Here is a 24,155-nt window from a genome sequence, read left to right as displayed (position 1 = left end):
TTTTGTAAAAATACTATTTTGGTGGTTTGGTTCAAGTAAAACGGATACATATATTTAAAAAAAAATAAGGGACGGTGTTAAGGCGGTGCGCGCAGTTTGGTACTCTTGGCTTAACACGGTTTGTTAAGAGATTGTGCGAAGTAACCTGCTATTGGAGTGATTTTACGTCAGTCATCCAACCTGAGGCGACGACCTCCTATTGGTCAATCCATTTGTCCGTCATCCATGTCTTGCGTGAAGTCTACGAAAGGTATTCGAGCTTTAAACGCACTAAGCACATCTGATTGGTCGCCACGCGTATTAGGGCGGGCCCTTGGATAGGAAAGTTTGTTTTCATGCCAAATTCGTGCGTAGTGTCTCAAAACAGCTTAGTAAAACACAAGTCGTTTCAAAAATACAATGTTATTTATCAGGACACGTTACATTTATTGTTTAATGAGCGAAGAATTTCCAACAAAATGTCTTTGTTAAACAAATTTGCGACTCCCATCATTTTCCACGCCCCAAATTCCTGTTTGGTCTGTGAAGGGGCGACATTTCTCAAGGAAGCTGAGAGAGAAGAAAAGTAACCTGGGGTTAAAACACAACTTAGTTTCTCGCAACGTTTAGGTCCGATGATACCTGTAACATTTATACAACCGAACAATAACCAAAACACTGTAGTAACTTAAAGAGACGCGCGGTTACAAAGTAACCATCGCACTACTGGCAACGAGACGCGCAACTTTGTATCAACTTTTCGCTGACAGTGAAGGAATTCGCTCCATATCGCGACCTGTCGAGTCGTTTGACGGATACGTTGTTGTTGATACCTTTGATACATTGTCGCTTAAAGTCGTTAAAGCGACATCACAACTCTCCGTGAACGAATATTACAGATACAGATCGAGGCATGGAAATAATGGATAGTGGGGAGCCGTTTTTGCAATGGGACAGGAATCTCAGCGAATTGTCCGAACCGGGAGATAACGACAACATTTTATACAGCAACGTAAGTTGGAATGTTTGTTTATTAAATACAACTCTGTGCATGTCAAGTCGTGGCACAATGTCATCACCGATTATAACGTCATCGCTTGTTTTGATCTAATGCAACCGGTGTCATATCACACAAAATGCATTTTATATAATCACTAAATCTGATTGTTTACTACATTTATAACTGGTTTTTAACTTGATTATAATAGAAATGCACTTCTTCTTGTTAGTATAGCAAATGTTAGTGTCAGATTAGCAGATTTTAGGTTCACTTGGCTCCAAGGGATAAAGTTCAGACGGTGCAGTTATACCTGCATGGATCCACTCTTGAATGCTACACAAAGAATTGCAGATGCAGAGATGACCCCTGTTTATTTTGAGGGGAAAGTCAATATTCTGCATGGAGTCTTGAGGTTATGTAATAACCGGTTTGTGTTCCAACTTTTGCTCAAGGGCAGAAAAGAGTCAAAAGGGGCCCCTGCGCTCGTGATGGGTGGATTTCACTAATTAGGGGGTTCAAAGGGGCCTATAAATTTAGCTAGCCCTTCATAGATCAAGGAATCTTAAATTACATCTAAGGAATGTAATTGAAGCAGTGTTGTGAAGGGTACAGATCTCTATTAAATAACCAGACACACCACCATATAACACCCACAGCAGCATCAAATCAACATGTAATGTGGATGGTCGAGCAGAATAAGAGTGTTGATTCAGGGTGGTAGTGCAGACTTTCAGGAGAACTGTATGAGCTTTGTAAGTTGAGGAATGGTTCATATTCACTCTCACCTTTAGTACAGAACGGCGTCTTTGTTCTAACACTTCATCAGCCCCCTACACATATGCATATACATAAACACACGCTCCCCCCGCTCTGGTCACTATGTACCAGGTCTCTCACTTTTACTTTCACTCCCCAGGGATTGTTGACATGGAATTCCACACAACAATGCAAACTGGTCTGAGTTGGAAGTTTGGCCGTAAACTAAAGCAGATTTATGTGTTTGGCCTGTTGCATCTGCCTGTTATTATCGTTATGCGTTTCGACCGTTGTCAGTTTCCTTCTGCATTATGAGTTAGCTGAACTGTCATGCTCTGGAGGGCTGACTTTCAGATTTCAGTTTTGAGTTTCAGAAATTGTGCTTAAAAAAGCTAATTCTGACTTGTGCCTTTTATTAGCTAGGTCATTCTGATGCATCGTATGATAAATGCAAACATTGGGTTTTTATAGCCCCCCTCCCCAATCATCGTCTTATGATAGATTTTTTTTTTGAGAGGGATTTGTATAGAGGGGATGTGTTTGCATGGGTGATTCTCACGAAAACTTGGTTTTAAAAATGTCAAGCATGAAAATGTAAAAATTGCTTAAATTTACATTTTTCCCACCACACATTGAAAAACAAAGTCTGGAGTATATGGGAACATTAATTTAAAAACTTTTACTTATCACTTAACACTTTTTGTAACATAATTTAAAAAATTAGTCCTAAAAAATCTCATTACCGCAACAGTCAGAAAACATCAACACTGACATATTTTCAAAATGACATGCAAACCTGAAAGAACATAATTTGGAGATTCTGCACATGCATTTAAAATCAAAGTATTATGCTTCTATTAATTAAATTAAGATTTAATAAGCATCTGTTGCGGTAATGATAATCAAAATGTCGTGTGAGCATTCTGACAAGACAATATTTCAAATTAACTGTAAAAAAATGATCTTACCTGGTAGCCATCTTGAAGTAACTGGTCCATGTGCTTGGTCACTCAAAATCAAACTTTATTAAAATTCTGTATGTGTGCTTAAACTGTTCTCGAAAACTGTTGCGGAGGATGAGAACATCAGGCATGGACACATCATTTTCCTATTTTTTCTTCATTATTATTATACATGAATATTCAGTAAATATTTTTTCTGTCATCTAAAGTAGTCTAGCAAAACATCCATTTATTTTTTTTCTTGATATTTTTGTGTTAATTTGATTAAATTACAACATAACGCATGTTCGGACACATTGCGGTAATGAGAATTTCAGCAGAAAATGAGATAAAATTTCCAATTATAAACTCTTATGTTGAAATCACACATTGTGCAAGGTAGAACACAGTATTGTGTTAATTCTGATGCTTTTTAATGTTACTATATTACACATTTTAAAGCTAAAATCATTAGTGCCGTGGTGTTTCAATGGTTTCGTGAGAATCACCCGCATCTTTGCAAATACAAAAATGTTTGTCACCTACTCTATAGACACTAGGCACCATCTGTAACTTGTGATTTGTACTTTTTATTGTTAAGGGATTTTTCTGTAAAAGTTGTCTTATAGCGCTTTTCCATTGCATAGTACCCCACAGTTTAGTTTGGGTCGGGTCAGCTCACCTCACCTCACTTTGGCGTGGTTAGCTTTTCCATCGAGTTTAGTATGACTCCACAGTGGGAAGGATTATAGGTGTGTCGTTATATTTGCGCTGCCTACTGCTGTGACATCATACAAGTGAGAGCGTCCTTGTACATTCCCATACATTTATTTATCCCACAACATTAAAATTGGCCATCACAAGATGTTTGCACATCGCGTTTATCACTAACGTAACCTCTGTCTTACGTGACAGTTTCTGTTCAAACACCCGTGACGTCAGTAGTTGACGCATTCCGCTGAGCCTCATTGAAGTTGCATATACACACACGTGCTCGTCGCGAATGTTCTGCCACAAACCTCTTTTGGGTGCAATATGTCTGTAAACACTATATATACTTCTTTTGCTTATAAGGTTTATTATATTATTATGTCTTCTTTTGTTTTTGCTGTTGTAACACTGAAATTTCCCCCATTGTGGGACGAATAAAGGTATATCTAAATCTAAACTGCAAGTTTGGGAAAAAACTGTTATGGTGTTCCTGGTTCTCAACTTGTGGATGTTTTCATCGCTAAAAGCAATGGAAAAGCACCATAACTGCTTGATGTCCCCTTTAACACAACGATAAGAAGATGCTGAGGAAAGCAGTTATGTCTTCATGTTCAGCATTTCTTAGAGCTGATAATCACACTGGCACAATTAACCCAAGAGATCACTTTACCTGCTATCTCCGCAGACTGGACCTTGTGGTAACCAGATGTGCTGCCCTGCCATGACTGGTTTATTGACTATGATGAAAGTTGCGTTTTTAAAAGACAATATAGTATATTATTAATACTACTAGTATGTTCTAATGTGGTATGTTGTTCTATAGCGATGTTTTAACCAGTAGATTTTTCTATAGCGCACAATAAGATATTTGTTTGGCTGTCAGTGGGCAGGGCTGCTTTATTATTTACTGAGAGAGTGACAATGACACACAGAGTAATGTGAAAAAATTCAGATCAGGATGTCCCAGCATGGCAAGCATATTATAAAAGGGTGTAACTTCAGTTTATGTGTTTATGGATGCTAAAGAATTATGCAACTTGCCACCGTAATATAATATTCTTCTAATATTATTTTTATGTGTAGGTCAGGCTGTCATACAACACAGTTATGTATTTCAGAGGCTTCTCATGTTCTAAGCTTCTCTGACATTTTAGCGTCTGTCACTCTCAGCTTTGCAATGAATATTCTTGCTGTTTTGAACTGAATGGATGGTTTGTATAAGCTGCAACCCGAGCCTACACTCTCTTGTTGGGTGTCCACATCTTATTTTTTTACTTATCGCACTTTGTGATTTTGGGGTTTCTGTAAGTTTAAGCGTTCATTGGAGACGAAGGGTTTAGAGGAGTTTTGTCTGATTTGATTTCAGTTCATTTATATCGGTAGGGAAAGTTGTATCCGAGGGGCTGGAAAGCAGGAAAGGTTATTTGCTCGGGGAGTATAACATTACCTGTGAACTTTTTTTGTGTGCGATAACAAAGACATTGATTTATCGGTGAGGATTGAGAATGGTTTTGTCTCCATTTTTTTTTTGTGAAAAATGCTTTGTTTTTATAACTAATACTTTTTTGATTACATTTATCTACATCAATCCATATACATGTCATAACTGATATGTTTATCTGGATGTTTTTTTTTTGTTTGTTTGTTTCATTATTCACATACCTAAATGAAATTACATAAAACTGTATAAATAGGATTGAAAATTTTGTTTTTATTGAAACATTGCTAGCATCACACATTATAAGGGTCTATTTATGAATAAAGACATCGTTTTTGATTAATAAAACTCTTAAAATCCTACTTACAGTCCCTTTAAAGACCACTTATTACGTTGCTAAAAAACAACGTTATTTTGTGTATTTGGTGTAATACAATGTGTTCGCATGGTTTATGGTTCACATTATTTTCCGCATATAGTACATTTTTGTTGCTTCAGATTTCCCTGCCTTCCTCAAACGCTCCAATTTGTTATAAAGCTCGTCGATCTGAAAAGCGTTGTGTCCTTGATTGGCCAGCTTTTCAGCAAACATAGGTCGTCTCCCCGGCCAAAAGGGGTCCCGGCAGGACGGCACAAATGTTGTACTATTGGTCCGAAATCAACGTCGTCCAAAATTAGTCGCGGCTGGACGGCACAAATGCACAACATGTCCTAAAATGCATTTGTATACGCTTGTATACATTTGTATATGTCTATATTTGTCTGAGGTTGCGTGTATTGAAAATTTTATGTACGGGTTTTATGTATTAACATCCAGAAGAGGAAATTTTTAGACGTGCATGGGCCGTGCAGAAAAGACTCGTGATTCACGGTCAGATGACGTCAAAGACGTGGGTTGGATTTTCATTTTGGAACTATTTTTCAACCGTGACGGAGGTGACGGAGGGACGTATTTTCAACGGTAATCGGACGTCCAAATGTTTGCTGGGTTACCACCTCAACCGGTCCAGGAAGTAAACCGTTGCTTACAATCCATGTGTTTGTTGTGATCCAAGAAAAGAGATTTACGCGTCATTAGCCTCTTTCACACAGTAATTCTGGTAAATTACCATGAATTTACCAGAATGAATTTACCAGTAAATACAAAAATGTGCTATTCACACACGCAGTGACGTTGCATTATTTTACCAGTAAGACATCATTCACACATCAGTATCAAAATACCGGTAAATTCGTTGAGAAGGCGGAAGTACCTGTAGCACGCGGCGAGCTCAGTGTTGTATTTGGAAACAATCCACGTCGTTCATAACCACGGTCCGTATTTTGTTGTTTTCACGTCTGTGGTAAACAGTCTTGAAGTTGCTCATGACCAAACAACATTGAATGAGACGACGTCAAACCGAAAATGCGTTTTTAACAACAGTTTGCACTTTAGGCTTCACAGAGGGCGTGATAAGGACGTCGGCAATTCGGCGGTAAGCTGTTTTAAACAACTTTGGTGAAGAAATGTGGACGTAAACTTCAGGTGTGCTCAACTTTCAAGCAGCATGTGTGTGGAAACGTCAGTAAACACTGCGGGGGTAAATGCGTCATCTGTATTAAAACGCTATGATTGGCCCGAAGCTGTCAGCACAGCCTGACGTCGTCCGTTCTAAATGCCGGTAATCGTATAATTTTCGTTCACACACAGCGCTTACCGGTAAATTACTGGTAATCTTACAACCTGTCTTACTGGTAAATTGGGAGCACTGATTTACCGGAAAGGTTCTGTTCACACATGACATGTTAACGGCAATTTACAAGTAAATTACCAGTAAAGACTGTATGTGTGAAAGGGACTATTGTTTACTTTGGGGTTTGTACCTTTTGCATATCGTTAACATGTATACTAATACACACTTAATCGCCAAAGGAAATGTAAAATCTTGAATTGGATAATTGGTGCCCTTTAAAATGTAAATGCGAGATTGAATTTTGGCCCTTTATATATTAGATGAACCAATGTGATATTATCACCCATTTGTGATGTCCATTATTGTGTTTTAAACATTTTTTTTGCAAATATATTGCAAAAAATATTTGAGAAGTCTTTCATTAGGATTTGTGTTGTGTCTCCTGTAAAAGAGTAAAAAGAAGGTGACCCATTCATTCCAATCACTGCCAGTTTGGTCTATTTGTTATCCGCATGCCTGTCACTGGGTGTTATTAACATCATACATCTTTTAAGGCCACTGTTGACCAGATGTGGATTACAGTGGAGTCATTTCCTGGAGATCCCCAACACCCACCTCAGTTTTAGCACATTACTGTCCTCTGGCTATAGAGTCGGGGGAAGGGATGATGGGACATCTCTCAGTTATACTGGATGTGTTTGGTCTTGTTGAAATTATAGACCATTCGCTAGTTATTTCCTTTTTGGGAAGTATAAACTTAAACCACAGCTGTGATGACCCACATTTAGTGCTTATCCCAACAACAGAGCTTCTTCCAAATGCCTTTTAAGGGGGGGGGGGGGGGGACTTTGGGGGGTGACTTGACTTTTTTTTATTAAGCACAAGTAGAATTCGGAATGTGAGTATTTGGGTGATTCTCACGAAAACTTGGTTTTAAAAATGTCAAGCATGAAAATGTAAAAATTGCTTAAATTTACTTTTTTCCCACCAGAGATTGAAAAACAAAGTCTGGAGTAAATGGAAACGTTAATTTAAAAACTTTTACTTATCATTTAACACTTTTTGTAACATAATTTAAAAAATTAGTCCTAAAAAATCTCATTACCGCAACAGTCAGAAAACATCAACACTGACATATTTTCAAAATGACATGACAAACCTGAAAGAACATAATTTGGAGATTCTGCACATGCATTTAAAATCAAAGTATTATGCTTCTATTAATTAAATGAACATTTAATAAGCATCTGTTGCGGTAATGATAATCAAAATGTCGTGTAAGCATTCTGACAAGACAATATTTCAAATTAACTGTAAAAAATGATCTTACCTGGTAGCCATCTTGAAGTGCTTGGTCACTCAAAATCAAACTTTATTAAAATTCTGTATGTGTGCTTAAACTGTTCTCAAAAAGTGTTGCGGAGGATGAGAACATCAGGCATGGACACATCATTTTCCTAATTTTTCTTCATTATTATTATACATGAATATTCAGTAAATATTTATTCTGTCATCTAAAGTAGTCTAGCAAAACATCCATTTATTTTTTTTCATAATATTTTTGTGTTAATTTGATTAAATTACAACATAACGCATGTTCAAACACAGCCGGACACATTGCGGTAATGAGAATTTCAGCAGAAAATGAAATAAAATTTCCAATTATAAATTCTTATGTTGAAATCACACATTGTGTAAGGTAGAACACAGTATTGTGTTAATTCTAATGCTTTTTAATGTTACTATATTACACATTTTAAAGCTAAAATCATTAGTGCCGTGCTGTTTCAATGGTTTCGTGAGAATCACCCATTTGGATTAAACAACCGGATATACAACATTTCCCCGACACCAGCTTTTGTCCAGTGCTTTGTATTTAAAATAAGGCTCTACAATTAGGAATGGCTATTTTACAATCAATTTTAATAGTTAGGGGTTATTGCTACTTTTGACTATTTTTTTCCTATTTATTTTAAACAGCAGATTGGATAGTCATTGATTGAATTCCAAGCGAACATCCTGTTATGCCCCGCTTCCAACAGAAGGCATGACCTGACCATGGGTCTATGGGTCAGTAAGACCGTGTGATCCAGACTGCAAAAGAAAAACAAGTCTTTGTTTAAAGGCTCAGATTAATGTCACTTCACACTGGCCTCTGTCCCGTGATTGCACTAAATAATCAAAAACATAGATAGTGCACAAGACCTTGTACCACAGCGCAGGGTTAATCTCGACAAGAAAAATAAGCTTGTTATACTTGAATGTTATTTTTTCACACAAGCAAATATGCTGGATTCACTCAGGTTTGTCATAAATGGCTGGCTTTAGGTGCTCCTGTCCAAATTAAATAGATTTGTAGTGACTAGTATCAGTTGATCCAGCGGTGAGTAAAGAACAAGGTCCAGACTCGGGTACAGTATGATCTTTGGTCGCTCTGTGTTTGTTGGCTTTGCCCTGTCTCTCATTGGTCTGTCTTTCCACACATCTGGTTTGTTGCTTAAAGTGTTGCGTCACCCAGAACTGAATCCACTTGTGGCCAACAGATTTCCTCTTTCTACACACAGACTCAGACACATTCACGCCTCCCTTAAACGTACAAGCATGTTAGAATTTTACCAGACGCCAAGCGACACTTCCAATACCAGGTGATCTGTCTAGGCTGGCCCGGCGTGCAAAACTACTCCGATTCTCCAGCTGGGTAAAAACTTGGCAAGGATCGAATTGCAGTACCCTACCCCCCAACTTAAACCAAATGTACTTTCACCCATTCCAAATTATGGACAAAGAAGCCTTCTTTCCCAAAATCCAAAACCAGCTGGATGCAAGCAATCTTGTGTTGACAGAGAGGAATGAATCATCGTTTATGAATGCATGCAGTATTTTGTTCCAAATTATTATTATTTATTTTTTTAATCGTAAACATGGAGTAAAGATGAGTCTTTATTTTGTATTTTCATGCAAATACTTTTTCATTTACCTTTGCAAATTCAGATACACTTGGATGCGATTCTTTCTATCCTCCAACCCAAGGAAACCTCACGTCAGAGTAAACAGTCTCGCATATTTCTCTTCGTGAACAGTCGACACCCGGAAATTTACAGGAATCGTCATACATCATCTTAGCACATGCTCAAATGTAACTGCGTGTCAGGTCTGATGGGGCAGGAACATCATAATAATTTCATTTTACATTCACAACTCCAACATGAGTTGTGAATTCAGTCCAATTTTGCGGCACGCATCCTACATCTTTACCTACTTCTGTTCTCCTTTAAACTGCTGCTATGCCACATGGATAATTCACCTTAACTGGCATTGGAATTGGCAGCGTATGTTTGAGATTGTTATGGGCCAAACAGGACATTCAAACAGTGAATTACAGTCACATTAATCTGAAAAGAGCAGTGTTTGGGCAAATGTGGAGTTCGTGCAAGTTCAGACGATGGCTTTTCAGAAGCAGTGTTTACATGACTACATACTCCTCTAGTATAATTTTAATATGTTGGGGGTGGAAGGCAGACAGCAGGCTGTGTCAGAATACCGGGATGCTTATAACGTCTAGACGTTTCATCGTGGGTCTTATTGGTGAACTGACAGAGGATCAGAAGAGCTGGGAGTGTGTGAAATGAAAAAGTGGAAATGTAGGACAAGGCATTCCAAACTGATGTTGTCAGTATGGACACACAGATTTTCCCTTGATTTGTTGTTCAGTAGTGTGTTTATCTGTCATTTCACTTGTTTAAATGTGTATACAGTATATGCTTGTCTCCCTCTCTCCCCCTGTGTGTGTTTTTGACTTGGCTATCCTCTGGATCTGAGTCAGTCTGTAATTGAATCCACATGCTGGCCATTCTCCACCATTTTTTTTCTACTTTCTCAGATCACGTTTGTTCTTCTGTCATTTTTGGAAGAGAATTACGTTTTGTTGTTTTGAACATTACACATAAAATGATCTTTTTGCTAACACATGTGGTCAGTGTCACCCAACTACTTATTTGCTTAGCAATTTAGTATCTTACAATAGTGCAGAATCTTGAAGGGATAGTTCACCCAAAAATGAAAATTATTTCATCATTTCCTGACCATCATGTTGTGACAACCCTGTATCAATTTCTTTGTTCTGATGAACTCAAAGGAAGATATTTTGGGAAATGTTTGTAAACCATTCGTGGTCTTCATTCACTTCCAATAGTAGGAAAAAATAATACTATGGTAGTACATGGGGTCCACGAACTGTTTGGTTATAAACATTTCTTAAAATATCTTTCTTTGTGTTTATCAGAACAAAGAAATGTATACAGGTATGTAACAACATGAGAGTGAGAGTTTTTGGATGAACGATCTCTTTAAATATGAGAAGTATCATTACCTGTTATTTAAAGGGACACTACGCTTTTTTAAATATGCTAATTTTCCAGCTCCCCAAGAGTTAAACATTTGATTTTTACTGTTTTGGAATCCATTCAGCTGATCTCCGGGTCTGGCAGTAGCACTTTTAGCATAGCTTAGCACAATCTATTCAATCTGATTAGACCATTAGCATCGCGCTAAAAAAATAACCAAAGAGTTTCAATATGTTTCATATTTAAAACTTGACTCTTCTGTAGTTACATCGTGTACTAAGGCCGACGGAAAATTAAAAGTTGTGGTTTTCTTGCTCGATAATGCTAGAAACTATACTCTCATTCTGGCGTAATAATCAAGGACTTTGCTGCTGTAACATGGCTGCAGGCGGCGCAATGATATTACGCAGCAGACGAAAATAGTCCCCTGCTATTGAAAGTAACCACGGGGCTATTTTCAGGCGCTGCGTAATATCATTGCGCCTCCTGCAGCCATGTTACGACAGCAAAGTTCTTGATTATTACGCCAGAATGAGAGTATAGTTCCTAGTCATATCTATATTTAAATTTTCTGTCGGTCTTAGTACACGATGTAACTACAGAAGAGTCAAGTTTTAAATAGGAAAAATATCAAAACTCTTTGGTTATTTTTAGTGCGATGCTAATGGTCTAATCAGATTCAATGGATTATGCTAAGCTATGCTAAAAGTGCTACCGCCAGACCCGGAAATCAGCTGGATGGATTCCAAAACGGCAAAAATCAAATGTTTAACTTTAGTGGAGTTGGAAAATTAGCATTTAAAAAAAAAAAAAGTGGAGTGTCCCTTTAATATTGAGCATCATGTTTTAATTAAGGCAGCACTGATCGATCTTATAATCCGTCTTTGATTGAACTGTATGTTGTGTCATATATGACTGTAACATCTGAACAGATGCATGTACAGGCAGTGTAAGGCAGTATGTCTTGGTGCTGAAAGTCACATATTGACTCTCTTCCTGTGAATGAGCCGTCTATACTCTGACTCATGCTTGCAGATGGAAACAAGTCTGTTGGGATAGGGCAGATCTCTGAACACAAGCCCTTCGGAGATGCATTTTACCATTACAATGACTTTCATTGTCTTAGTGCTGCAGATAACAGTGGGATTTTTCACACCACAGCACAGGGTGTCTGATCATCCGTTTCCGGTTCAGAGATAAACTGTGAGTCTGGTTTATACATCTGATAGACAACATTCGAGGTACTGTGGTACCTGGTACCGGGAATATCTGTGAATTCGATACACAGGTGCTGTGTTTGGCCTCTACTAAAAAGGGGCTAAGAGTTTGTCAAAGTGTTTCAGCATGTCTTAACCTGTTTGATTAGAGGGGCATGATGAAGGAATGCAAGGATTGGAATGCCTTGATAGGAATGCCAAGGAGAAGGGAGGTGTCTGTCTGTCATTTATTGGGCCTTGATCAAACCCTTTCACCACAGCCAGAGACTAAATGACCGGAATTAGCCTTCTGATTGGACGGAAGAAGTCAAAAGATTCACTCTGATTGGTTGAGTGATTTCGCCTGGGGACGCTTAATGTGATGTTTTGTCTGTCCCTCAAGGCTACAAGATCAGATCTTCAAGAAACATGCTGATGCACACCAACAATGTTTATGGTCTATTTAACAGGCTCTGGTTGAACACGACTCTCACGCACCCCCTAAGGGTTTTTATCTAGGTTAGGTACTCTGTTCTCCTTTAATACGGCTTTTATCGAATCTCAATGTCCTATTTATTTTATTTTGCAGCACTTCACTGAGCTCCTGGATGATCTTTCTCAGGAGGCTTTGCTGGGGCAGCTGTTGAGCGACCCGTTCCTGTCCGGACGCGATGATGTTATGGACACAGAGGAGGACCTGACTTCTGCCTCTCCAGTGCCACCACACATCCAGGCTGAGCACAGTTACTCGCTGTGCGGGGACTCGCGCCCACAGTCTCCCCTCTCACATCTGCCTGGTGAACCTGGAAGTGATGCTGGTAAGCTTGTTTTTAAAGGATTAGTCAATTTTCTTTAAAAAAATCCAGATAATTTACTCACCACCATGTCATCCAAAATGTTTATGTCTGTCTTTGTTCAGTCCAGAAGAAATTGTTTTTTGAGGAAAACATTCCAGGATTTTTCTCATTTTAATGGACTTTAATGGACCCCAACACTTAAGTTTTAATGCAGTTCAAAAATGCAGCCTCAAAGGACTCCACACGATCCCAAACAAGGCACAAGGGTCCCATCTAGCGAAACGTTGTCATTTTTGACAAGAAAAATAAACTTTTGCACTTTTAAACCACAACTTCTCATCTTCCTCCGGTCCTGTGACGCGCCAGCGTGACCTCACGTAATACGTCACGGTCACGATGAGGTATTTGAAACTACGCCCCAGTGTGGAGAAAGAGGACCGTTCCAACATTATTGCATGTCGACTGATACTAATTCATGTCTTTGTGTCCGTTTATTGTTTAAAATGGTCCGCAAATGTGCGTTTCATATATGTAACACGTGACCTTTCCACGGCATTACGCAATTACGTGAGGTCACGCTGGCGCGTCACAGGACCAGAGATAGACGAGAAGTTGTGGTTTAAAAGTGCATATTTTTCTTGCCAAAAATGACAATCATTTCGCTAGATAAGATGCCTCGTTTGGGATTGTTAAGAGTCCTTTGAAACTGCAATTTTAAACGGCATTAAAAATGTGAAGTGTTGGGGTCCATTAAAGTCCATTAAAATGAGAAAAATTCTGGAATGTTTTCCTCAAAAAACATAATTTCTTCTCAACTGAACAAAGAAAGACAACATTTCGGATGACATGGTGGTGAGTAAATTATCTGGATTCGTTTTTAAGAAAATGTACTAATCCTTTAAAGAGAGGATCCATTGCCACTTTGGAAATAGTTTATTGCAATTATTGTAGAGCAGGGGTGGGGAATCCTGGTCCTGGAGGGCCACTGTCCTGCTGAGTTTAGTCCCAACCCTGATTAAACACACCTGAAAAATTAAATCGAAGTCTTGAAGATTACTTGGAAATGAAATACAGGTGTTATTTTATTAGGATTGGAATTAAACTCTGCAGGAAAGTGGCCCTCCAGGATGCAGGGTTCCCCACCTCTGCCTTGAGAGTATACGCCACATTTAAATAAAATAAAGTTGTTGCTAGTTTTTCAGAAATAATTTCAAAAGTGAGCAATATGGTGTATAAGCTAGTTTAATAAGTTTCCTGTTCTCTTACCAGGTGATTCAGACAGTGATGATTGGCCCATGGAACAGGAAAATAAAGGCCTTAAGATGGAACCTCTGCTGTGCGACCCGCCCGCCTTGTTGCCCACGCTGACTCTCACGCTGGCCCCTGGGGGCCCTGCCCCTCAGTCTGTAACAACATCCAGTGACCCCACCCTTACACTGAGCCTTCCTCGAGCTACACAAATTAAACCTCTGGATGTGAGCGCAGCCTAATCACTGCAAATATGTAGTCTAGAGCTAATATTAGTGCGGTTTTAATAAAGTGACTTTTTTTGTTTGTTTGCTTCAGGTGAAGGTGGACAATGAAAGTTTCAGTCCTGAGATTAAGCTGGAGCCACACGAGGTGGATCAGTTTTTGAATCTCTCACCCAAAGGTAAAACATCTTATTTGTAGATTTACAGTGCAGTCAAGGTATACATTTTATCAGTATGTGTATTCCCTGGGCACTAATAGGCCACACTGAATAATATTAGCATTGCTTTGTAGGTGATGGGTTGCCCAGAGGTCAATTATACATTTGAGCCACCATACAATTCAGTTTGTAATCCCGAGAGACGTGTAATTATAATTTACAATGCTTTTCTGCAGGACTGGAGTCTTTGCAGATGCCCCCCACTCCTCCAAGCTCTCACGGCAGTGATTCAGAGGGCAGCCTGAGTCCTGTACACCCCTGTGCACCCGCCAGCCCCACACATACTTCTGCTGTCCTCAAGGTGGCGCCAAGAGCCCCTTCTTCTCTTTCCAGTTCTCCTCTGCTGACAGCACCCCATGTGAGTGAAAAAAACAACTCAAGAGCTCTAACAAATACGATAAATGTGACCAGAACTGAAAATTGACGTCCTTCTCATCTGATAGAAACTGCAGGGCTCAGGTCCCCTGCTGCTGACCGAAGAGGAGAAACGTACGCTCATCGCCGAAGGATACCCGGTGCCCACCAAACTGCCCTTGTCTAAGGCTGAAGAGAAAGCCCTGAAGAAGATTCGCAGAAAGATCAAGAACAAGATTGGTGTTTGTGTAAAAGATGCATACTTTAAAGCAGGGGTCACCAACGTGGTGTGAGGTGCCCGCCAAAGCACATTCTAATAATAGTCTCAACTGTATTATTTATTCATTACATATTTTTTATATTATCTTGGCTTGGTTTACGTATGTTAAAATTTTAAACAATACTAAAACATATAAACAAGTCAAATAAAATAAAATAAACAAGTAAAACAAAAAAGTTTTAAGAAGACTATATCAAAAAGTAGCCCTCCAGATTGTTTTATACATTGTGGTAGCCCTTGCTTATAAAAAGGTTGGAGACCCCTGCTTTAAAGTCTCTGGTGTTTGGATGTCAGACTCATGTCCACGTTTGGGAATTTGTCCTTTCAGATTTCAGCTCAGGAGAGCCGTAGGAAAAAAAAGGAGTACATGGATGCCCTAGAAAAGAAGTATGTTTTTTTTTAATATTTTGCATTTGATATTTGTGTACTACAATACAAATAAAGCTAGCAACTGTTAAACATTCATATCTGTTGTAATGGAGACCAAGCCCACCAGTGGGAGAGCAATCCATCCGTCTCCATTGACTTTGTATTGCGGAGGGCTGCCTCCTCGTCGTTTCGGGCTTGTAGCAAGGAGCAGAGTAGTGCCTAGAAGCTGCTGTGTGGCAGGATGTACAGCTAACAAGCAAAAAAAACAGAAATATATTTTTATAAGCTGTCGACCCCAAAAAGCGAGCGTTTAAAGTAGTGCTGGGCAAAGATTAATCGCGATTAATCGCATACAAAATAAAAGTGATTTTTTTGCATAATATATGTGCGTGTACTGTGTCTAATTATTGTGCATATTTAACCACACACAAATTCATATATTCATTTTAGAATTGTTTTACTTATATATAATTTTTTTTAATTTATTTTTAATATAGAATATATAAAAATATAAATAAATATATATAAACATGTAAATGTTTCTTAAATGCATACATGAATGTGTGTGTATTTATTTATACATAATAATTACACACAGCACATACTCATATATTATGCCAAAAATCACTTTTATTTTGTATGCGATTAATCTTTGCCCAGCACTAGAAAGACACAAACGTGGAAAACATGCAACTTTTCATATTACTACTATTAGTAGAACAGCGCCCACTAGAGGGAAATGTAGTTGGTGATCCACTTTTTTCTCCTTAAAGGCAGGGTTTTACGGCTCGACAGCTTTTAAAAATTATTTCTGGGTTTTTTCGCTTGTTGGCTGTATACATTGTCACGCAGCAGCTTTTGGGCATTGTTCTGTTTTTTTGTTAGAAGCCAGAAATGACGGGGAGGCGGCCTCTCGCAGTGCAGGGTCAATGGAGACGGATGGATTGTTTCCCCCTCGGTGGGCGTGGTTTTCAAATTAGCATAACTGCGCACTGTCTCTGTTAAATTGAAGCAATGCTGATCATCAAAGGTTGCTTTGGAAAAATGCATGATGAAATTTACATTTCATTGCACATTATTGGTGTCATTGTGTACAATTCATCAGTGCATGTTTAAAAAAAAAAAATTGTCAAAAGAACATGCCCCACAATAATATACCATCTGACAATATCATCTCTATCCACAGGGTGGAGACTTGCTCCAATGAAAACTGTGAACTACGGAGGAAAGTTGAAACACTTGAGTGCACCAACAAGTAAGTTTGCTCCAAAGCCTCTTTTACTACCCATAAAATCAAAATGGATAAAAATGTCACTCATTGCTAACAGCATTGTTTGGTATTATACCTGTAATATTCAGTTATAAATTATGCATCAGATGTGTATTGATTATGTACCCTTGTGTCCTTCAGGTCCCTGTTGCAACAGCTGCACTCTCTGCAGGCGGCGGTTGCAGGAAAGGTCCCGCGATCCTGCAGGGTGACGGGCACCCAGACCTCTACGTGCCTCATGGTGAGAGTTTCCTCATGTCGCCGCCCTGCTGGTCACTTGAGTACTGCGGTCCAGTGACCAAAAGAGCATTACGTATAGATGTGTGTGTGAACGAGGGGGAGTGCAAAGAAATGCTGTATTTAGTCTGTTGTTTTCTGTTATTTCTGCAGGTAGTGGTGTTGTGTTTCTCTCTGTTCTTGGGAAGTTTCTACCAAGGCCTGAGTCCTTGTTCTTCTATCACCAAAACAGACCTGACCAGAGACATTTCCATACAAGACTCGTACACAACTACAGGTAAACACTAAAGATTTGCGCTACACTGAAATTTTAAACGCTATGTATGCCATATGTGCTGCTGTGTTCATCGATACAAAGTTTTTTAAAGGGGCCATGGCACAAAACTTTTTTAAGATGTCAAATAAATCTTTAGTGTCCCCAGAGCACATAATAAGTGAAGTTTAAGCTTGAAATACCATATAAATAATGTATTATAGCATGTTAAAATTGCCACTTTGTAGGTGTGTGCAAAAATGTGCCGTTTTGGGTGTGTCCTTTAAAATGCAAATGAGCTGATGAAATTCAAACACGGATCATGTTTGTTGCAATTAAAACTCAATTGTGCTTTTCTCTGCACTAAATGGCAGTGCTGTGGTTGGATAGAGCAGATTAAGGGGTGGTATTATTATAAGAAGAGCTCCTTATGACATCATAAGGAGAGCCAAATTTCAACAAACTATTTTTTCATGTGCTTGTAGAGAATGGTTTACCAAAACTAAGTTACTGGGTTGATCTTTTTCACATTTTATAGGTTGATAGAAGCACTGGGGACCCAATCATAGCACTTAATTATGGGAAAAGTCAGATTTTCATGCCATGGCCGCTTTAAATTATGCACAAGCTGAATAATTCAAATATTTTGTGAATGATCGGATGTATTAATATTCCATTATTTTGGAATCCATTATAATAATATTGTTATTATACAGAATAAATTTGAAGTAGTTGTTATACACCAATAATAGTTAGTTGTTTATTCTGTGACCATGTCTGATTAAAAGATTGAAAGGTTTTAAGTGTCTGCACATGGTAGATATAATGGTTAATGAATGGAGCAGTTACGGTGTTTAGATGTCGATTAAGGCTGTAGTTGGTAGCGTCCCACACTTGAGCTGTAGAGAGTCATTATCAGTGATGAGTGGGGCTGTAATTATCATGCTTTTAAAAGCAGAGCGATCGGTTAATCATCACTGATCTCTGATCTGTCCTTATCACGGTTCTCCTACGCATGTTATCCAGTTAATGCACCACAACATCGATTCCTGTGTGTTTACAAATGCAGGAATGAAAGGGATTCTGATACCTTTTGTGAATGCTTGGAATTGTTTTTAATTCTTCTTATCTGAAGTGTAATCTCTCTTTATTATTATTTTAGTGAAGTCCCGCAACCTGCTGGCCATAAGTGAGCACGGGGGGATGGACGACCCTCATTTTGTCGGTCTGGGAGGGGAATATCCTGAATGGGATGGGCAGGTTGATGTCATGGCAGCTTGGCGCTTGGAACAGCAACGCAAACAGGAACAGGCGGACATACACGAAGCGGAGCCACACCCACATTTAATCAACACCAATAAAGCGTTTCTCATAGACCTGCATACACACAGGTCAAACACCTTTGTGATTTTTTGCCACCACATAGATTTGATTCAGTTACAAAATGTGATTTTTAAAGCGATTCTTTGTTCTCGCAGGTCAAACACGACGGCAAAAGTGATACAGTTGGAGAGGACGGTCAATGAGACATCCTGAGGTTCGGCTGGTCCCCCTCTCTCCCCATCAACATATATTATTCCTCTCTCTCCCTGCAGTGGCGGGGCGATAGGCTTTGTATTTATAGATATACTTTAAGTATTGTTTTACTTAACTTAGATGTCCTTTTTTAAGATAAAGGCAAAAAACAAAAAAACTTATTTTTTATTCCATTCCAACAGTATCTCATATTTTGATACTTTATGTACACGATTCTGCTTTATTTACGTGCTTTAAAATTATTTTATTTCTTTTTGTGCCTATTTGCCCCATGCTACTGAGAACATGTGTAATATATTGAAATTTCTGATTTCGTATTTACACAATGACACAAACAATGGGGATGTTAAATGGTATTATGTAGCTATACCATCTCAATTCAAAGAGGATTTCTGCAGGCATCCAAAGATTCATTCAAAAATAATCCAAGGATTCACACTGTAATACTAAATTCAATAAAATAATATCTGTAACAGTGTTTACTGTTTGAAGATGGAAGTTTTCCAAAGCATTTAAAGAGGTTTTCTTAATGTGTCATCTGTCTTTTGTAAATATTTGTGAAATTCTTTTGTATTGTCAGGGATAGAAATGAATTCATGAGCTTTATATCAATGGAGATGCTTTTCATAGAGGGTAATGTACATGAATGGATGGACACTTGATCCATAGTCCCTCATATGACGTTGCCCTCTTTTATTTGGTCTAAAGTCTTTTAAGGACAGATGGTGCTTTTTTGTCCTTCCAACTGCCTCATCTCTCTGATCGTCAAATCATTCAAATCTTTTTTTCCTAGATTTGAATGGTCGTAAAAAACGTAGTTCGGAGCGATGTGTGTCGGCCCTGTAAGCAGGCATGCGGTGAACTTCCTTGCACTGGGTCCCTATAGAATTGATCTGTTATTTATTATTTTTTAGTATGCCTGCAAGCCTTTTTATCCTGGAGACAAGAGCATTTTGAAGGAGAGGTTTTTCCCATGTGATGTTTGAATTGTGGCATAATGTCTGACAATTTGCCGCAGATGATGTTGTATATAAGCTTGGTGTGTATTCTGTATTTGTTGTGGCGAAATACTTAAGTGATATATTCATCTTCTCACTCTTATGAAATGCCCACAGACTGTCTTACCCACCTATAAATTGTATTTCTTTTCATTGCATCACATCAATTCAATTTTATTGTCTTGAAAATCTTCCTGAAATTACCTTGCCTTGTCCTGTTCTCTGCAAAGCAAATAAATATTTTCCTTAGTAAAAGCATTGAGAAAAATGAGTCTGAGAGTTCATTTTGTGTGTTACCCACATGTAGCCTACTCTTGAATAAAATATTAGACAAATATATGTGTGTTATTTCTGTGGATGAATCTCCCAAACCTATAATAAAGTATATTCAGGTCACTACAAAAAATTGACCAAAATCTGGTCTTTATGCAAAATAGTTTTTGTTTTGTGAGAATCACTATTGTAGTCTTAGCGGGATGTGGGGAGATATTTTTTATCCCAACACTTGACCTGTCTCTGTTTCTTGCTTTTACATCATCATTCAGTAGCATTTCAAGAATGAAGCTTAAAAGTTGCGTTCATTTTTCATCTGTATTGTTGTTCTCCTGTATCTACTCAAAAAAATAATTCATTGGATTACCCCCAATTAAATTGTGGGCAGGATTTCCATCCAATATGAATGTGTACCCCTAAAATCATAAAAAACTCCTTTACACAATTAAAATATATTGAGTTTGTCCAACTCAATTTAAAAGTAGATGGCAGTACTCAATTAAGTGTAGTTGCCTCAACTCAATTTAGTGTAGTCTAAATATCTCCATTTATTGTAGTTTCAATAACTCAATGTAGTGTAGTCTGAATAACTCAGTTCAGTTATTATATATATAAAACGTTTTTATATCCTACTATTTAGCATGAGCACATGTTAGCATGCTAATAGTAATAACATGATACTTTGGATGAGCATGTGAGAAGAGACTGATCTCTAAACAGGCATTAACACAGTTAGTGCTCATTGAGAGAAATACGGCCCATCCACAACCTAACCACAAGCGCCACTCTTCTGCACGATGGTAACCAAACAATTTTAAAAATATAACACAAACGCTTCTAAATCAATAAGTTCATGAACATTAAACACTATTAAGTCTTTCTCTTTACCTAAAAATCCATAAAATAACACTTAATTAAAAAAATTACTCTCCAAAAGCAGTTGCATGCAAAGCATGCTGGGAAATACAGATCCACGGCCCAGTTAGTAATAGCAACAAATATCATTCATGTTGTCCCAACATAAAATGATTAAGTGGACTGAACATGATAAAATTAGGTTGAGATATAAAACGGTATTCTTTTTCCAGAACCTAAACTCAAACTAATTGTGTTAACGCAATTAAAAAGAAATCAATAAATTATAGTACATATTCATTTTGTGTTAGACTAATTTAATATATATACTTTTATTGCTCTTTATGAGATATTTTAAATTAATTGAACACAATTTTATTGTGTCATTTCTAAGAGGGCTTGAATCATTTTTTGAGTGACATTTCACAAGACCTTTTTAAAATATAAAATAAATCTTTGGTGTCCCCAGAGTACATATGTAAAGTTTTAGCTTAAAATACCCCACAGATAATTTATCATAAGTTAAAACTGCCACTTTGTATGTGAGCAAAAATGTGCAGTTTTTGGGTGTGTCCTTTTTAAATGCAAATGAGCGAATCTATCTACTAAATGGCAGTGCCGTGGTTGGATCGTGCAGGTATTATCATTATCCCCTTCTGACATCACAAGGGGAGCCATATTTCAATCACCTATTTTTTCACATGCTTGCAAAGAATGGTTTACCGAAACTAAGTTACTAAGTTGATTTTTTCACATTTTCTAGGTTGATAAAAGCACTGACCCAATTATAGCACTTAAACATGGAAAAAGTCATATTTTTATGTTATGTCCCCTTTAAGTTGTCCGCCTTTGTGTCAGAGAGAAAAAACATTTTTCATACATTAGGCCTATGAATCACATTAGAGAAAAAAATGCCTGTAATATTTAGACACTCGTGTCCTAAAGTAACTCATGTATTTACTGACTGAAGCTTCTCTGTTTTACAGACCAAATATAGTCCTCAGTCAAAAGTGATTTTAATGACGTCTATTTAACTAGTTCGGGTTAAGCGTGGTCATGTAATCCAACCAATCAGCGCAAAGAGGTCTCTAGCCGTCTCTCAGAGCAGTTTTCTGTCCATCGCAGTGAACATTTTTAAATATACGTCCTGAACACAGAAGGACTCGGCTATGGTTATAATGATAAAAGAATAAAAATGTACACATATTTTTTCCTATATGCACCAAAACACACTATGAATAATAACCAAACTTTTACTTGGGTTTTGTGTGGTTGCCTACCATATTATGCTTAGGGGAGTGGCCAATATTATAATAGCATAACATGTTGTTATATTGTTATACATTGTGTAAAAATAATTAAAACGCTGTAATAATCGTATAACGTGAAAACATGAAAATATCAATTAATATATAATAATTCTAATTTGTATAGCCTACGTGTATGTGTGTCCGCGCGCGTGCGTGCGTGTGTTAGTATCCAGTCAGAGACCCTCTGCCCTACTTTTACAGCCTGATGCTTTTGCGCTCCAAGGATGAGGAGGCATATCCCACAATGCTCTTGTGGATAGAAGCAGTTGTTGTTGTAGTCGCGTGTTCTACTGGATAGAGTCGCGCAGACCCACGGCCCGTGGACCGACTGCGTGTGCGTGATCGTGCGTGGAAGCCCTCCGCGAGACCGATAGATAGATAGATAGATAGATAGATAGATAGATAGATAGATAGATAGATAGATAGATAGATAGATAGATAGATATTTGTTATGAGGTGCATTGCAGGAGATATTGGACAGGACATTTAAGAATCGGACGAGAGAGGGGGGTCCACTCACTGCCGACCGGAGCATGATGGACCCCCTGAACGACACACGCGTGTCTCTGGCGGAGCGCAGCGGCACAGGAGCAGCCGGCGGGGAACCGGCGGACGATCAGACGCGTGGCTGCGGGAGAATCGCGGCGATGAGCGGCAGCGAGAGTCTGCACAGCTTCGCCGACATGGAGGACTCGCTGGAGGATAAACTGAAAGGTCTGGCGTTCAGAAAACAGATCTCGTACCGGTAAGTGAGCGATTTAATTCACGTATGTGTACAATACAATACAAATGTACAATACATGTCAGCGATGTATTGATTGTGTTGTGTTATTCCTGTTAAAACAACAGAGGCCAGATTTGTATTTCTCCAATCTATCATGGAGATTTTCAGTGTATAAGAGCAGCCAGTGCATTAAACATTAGGTGCTCATGAATTGCATTATGCAGTTGCATTCACTTTGTGTTTGTGATGTGTGTGTATTGTCGTTTGGCCTGATATTGATTTGTGGTTTGTATGCTTTTTTGTACACCAAAACCTCTGTGCAGTCAGACAGGCTGCGTTCCCCAGATTGTATGATTGACATTTGGCCAGTACAGACATGAATATGAAAGAAACAGGGGGTGATGCATAGTTATGTAGTGATGTATTTGACTGTAGCTGTATTAGTAAAACCTCTTCTCTCATGCCAGGGTAAACATAAAGGTCACGTCAGCACTGTGTAATCATTTTGTATAAAAAAATCAAATGTATGTAATATGTATGATAAAATGCCATGTAAAGTTCTCTAACTGACATTTGCTTCGCATGAAACTGTCCTTTAAAATCATCTAAGCCTGATGATATCTAAAATTAGTAAATTTGTATATGCGTTGTCTTTTGTAACAAATATATATCAACATTTCAGAAGAGAATCAACATTTCTCTCATCTTGGATAGATTTTTTTTCATGACAGATTTTTCAGTTGTCTGTCGGGTTGTTCTTAGGGACCCCTGATAAAACCTTCCCATCCTCCGTCGTACACCTGTTAGTGGAGGAGGGTCCCTACCACCCCACATGCTCCTTCACCCAGCCTCGCTGAGATCCTCCTCTCAGCAGATCAATCCTCAGTTCACCCATAGTGTGTCAGAATTAGGGTCAGTCTCTAAAGAAATGATCAAAGCTGTTCTCTCTTTCATAAGAGAGATCTTAAACCATCTCCAACTCAGACATGACATCAATGAGTCCCGCGAAACATAACCGTAGAGGCTAACATAGCATTAAATGTGATGTGTCTTAGATTAAAGCCTGCCATTCTTCTTTTTTAAGCAAAAGGGCTAAAAATGGAAGCTTTGAAGTTTCCAAAGACACAAACAGACTCTACGAGTCTCAAAGTCAGCATTTATATCATATAATG

At 38.3% G+C, this 24,155-nt stretch overlaps 2 protein-coding genes across 8 annotated transcripts in view; both read left to right on the top strand.

The window, feature by feature from the left end:
• Positions 1-317: 317 nt before the first annotated feature.
• On the top strand, positions 318-20,089 carry creb3l2 (cAMP responsive element binding protein 3-like 2). The gene is made up of 12 exons (XM_073860013.1): positions 318-991; positions 12,627-12,855; positions 14,104-14,309; positions 14,401-14,485; positions 14,701-14,882; positions 14,968-15,117; positions 15,490-15,545; positions 16,714-16,782; positions 16,939-17,038; positions 17,188-17,311; positions 18,450-18,687; positions 18,775-20,089. Exons 1-12 carry the CDS (start codon positions 893-895, stop codon positions 18,821-18,823), a joined length of 1,587 nt encoding a protein of 528 aa, XP_073716114.1. The 5' UTR covers positions 318-892; the 3' UTR covers positions 18,824-20,089.
• A 2,318-nt stretch (positions 20,090-22,407) lies between these two features.
• The window catches only part of dgki (diacylglycerol kinase, iota), a 63,496-nt gene continuing 61,748 nt past the window's right edge, over positions 22,408-24,155 (top strand). For 3 of the 7 annotated variants that reach the window (XM_073859970.1, XM_073859916.1, XM_055190293.2), the window contains exon 1: positions 22,408-23,004. In XM_073859970.1, the coding sequence (XP_073716071.1) occupies positions 22,793-23,004 (212 nt within the window). In that variant the 5' untranslated portion in view covers positions 22,408-22,792. The remainder of the gene's footprint in view (positions 23,005-24,155) is intronic. The other 4 variants (XM_073859885.1, XM_073859860.1, XM_055190294.2 and 1 more) reach the window with 2 other exon arrangements.

This window comes from Misgurnus anguillicaudatus, chromosome 1 (genome assembly GCF_027580225.2).
Source record: "Misgurnus anguillicaudatus chromosome 1, ASM2758022v2, whole genome shotgun sequence".
Classification (NCBI taxonomy): Eukaryota; Metazoa; Chordata; class Actinopteri; order Cypriniformes; family Cobitidae; genus Misgurnus; species Misgurnus anguillicaudatus.
This window is presented reverse-complemented; position numbering and strand designations above follow the sequence as displayed.

Bases quoted from the DNA above. Each gene is read 5' to 3' on its own strand.
- creb3l2 (XM_073860013.1), top strand. From the start codon at position 893: ATGGAAATAATGGATAGTGGGGAGCCGTTTTTGCAATGGGACAGGAAT. The intron at 992-12,626 runs GTAAGTTGGAAT...TTTATTTTGCAG, and splicing joins ACAACATTTTATACAGCAAC to CACTTCACTGAGCTCCTGGA. The intron at 17,039-17,187 runs GTGAGAGTTTCC...TTATTTCTGCAG, and splicing joins AGACCTCTACGTGCCTCATG to GTAGTGGTGTTGTGTTTCTC.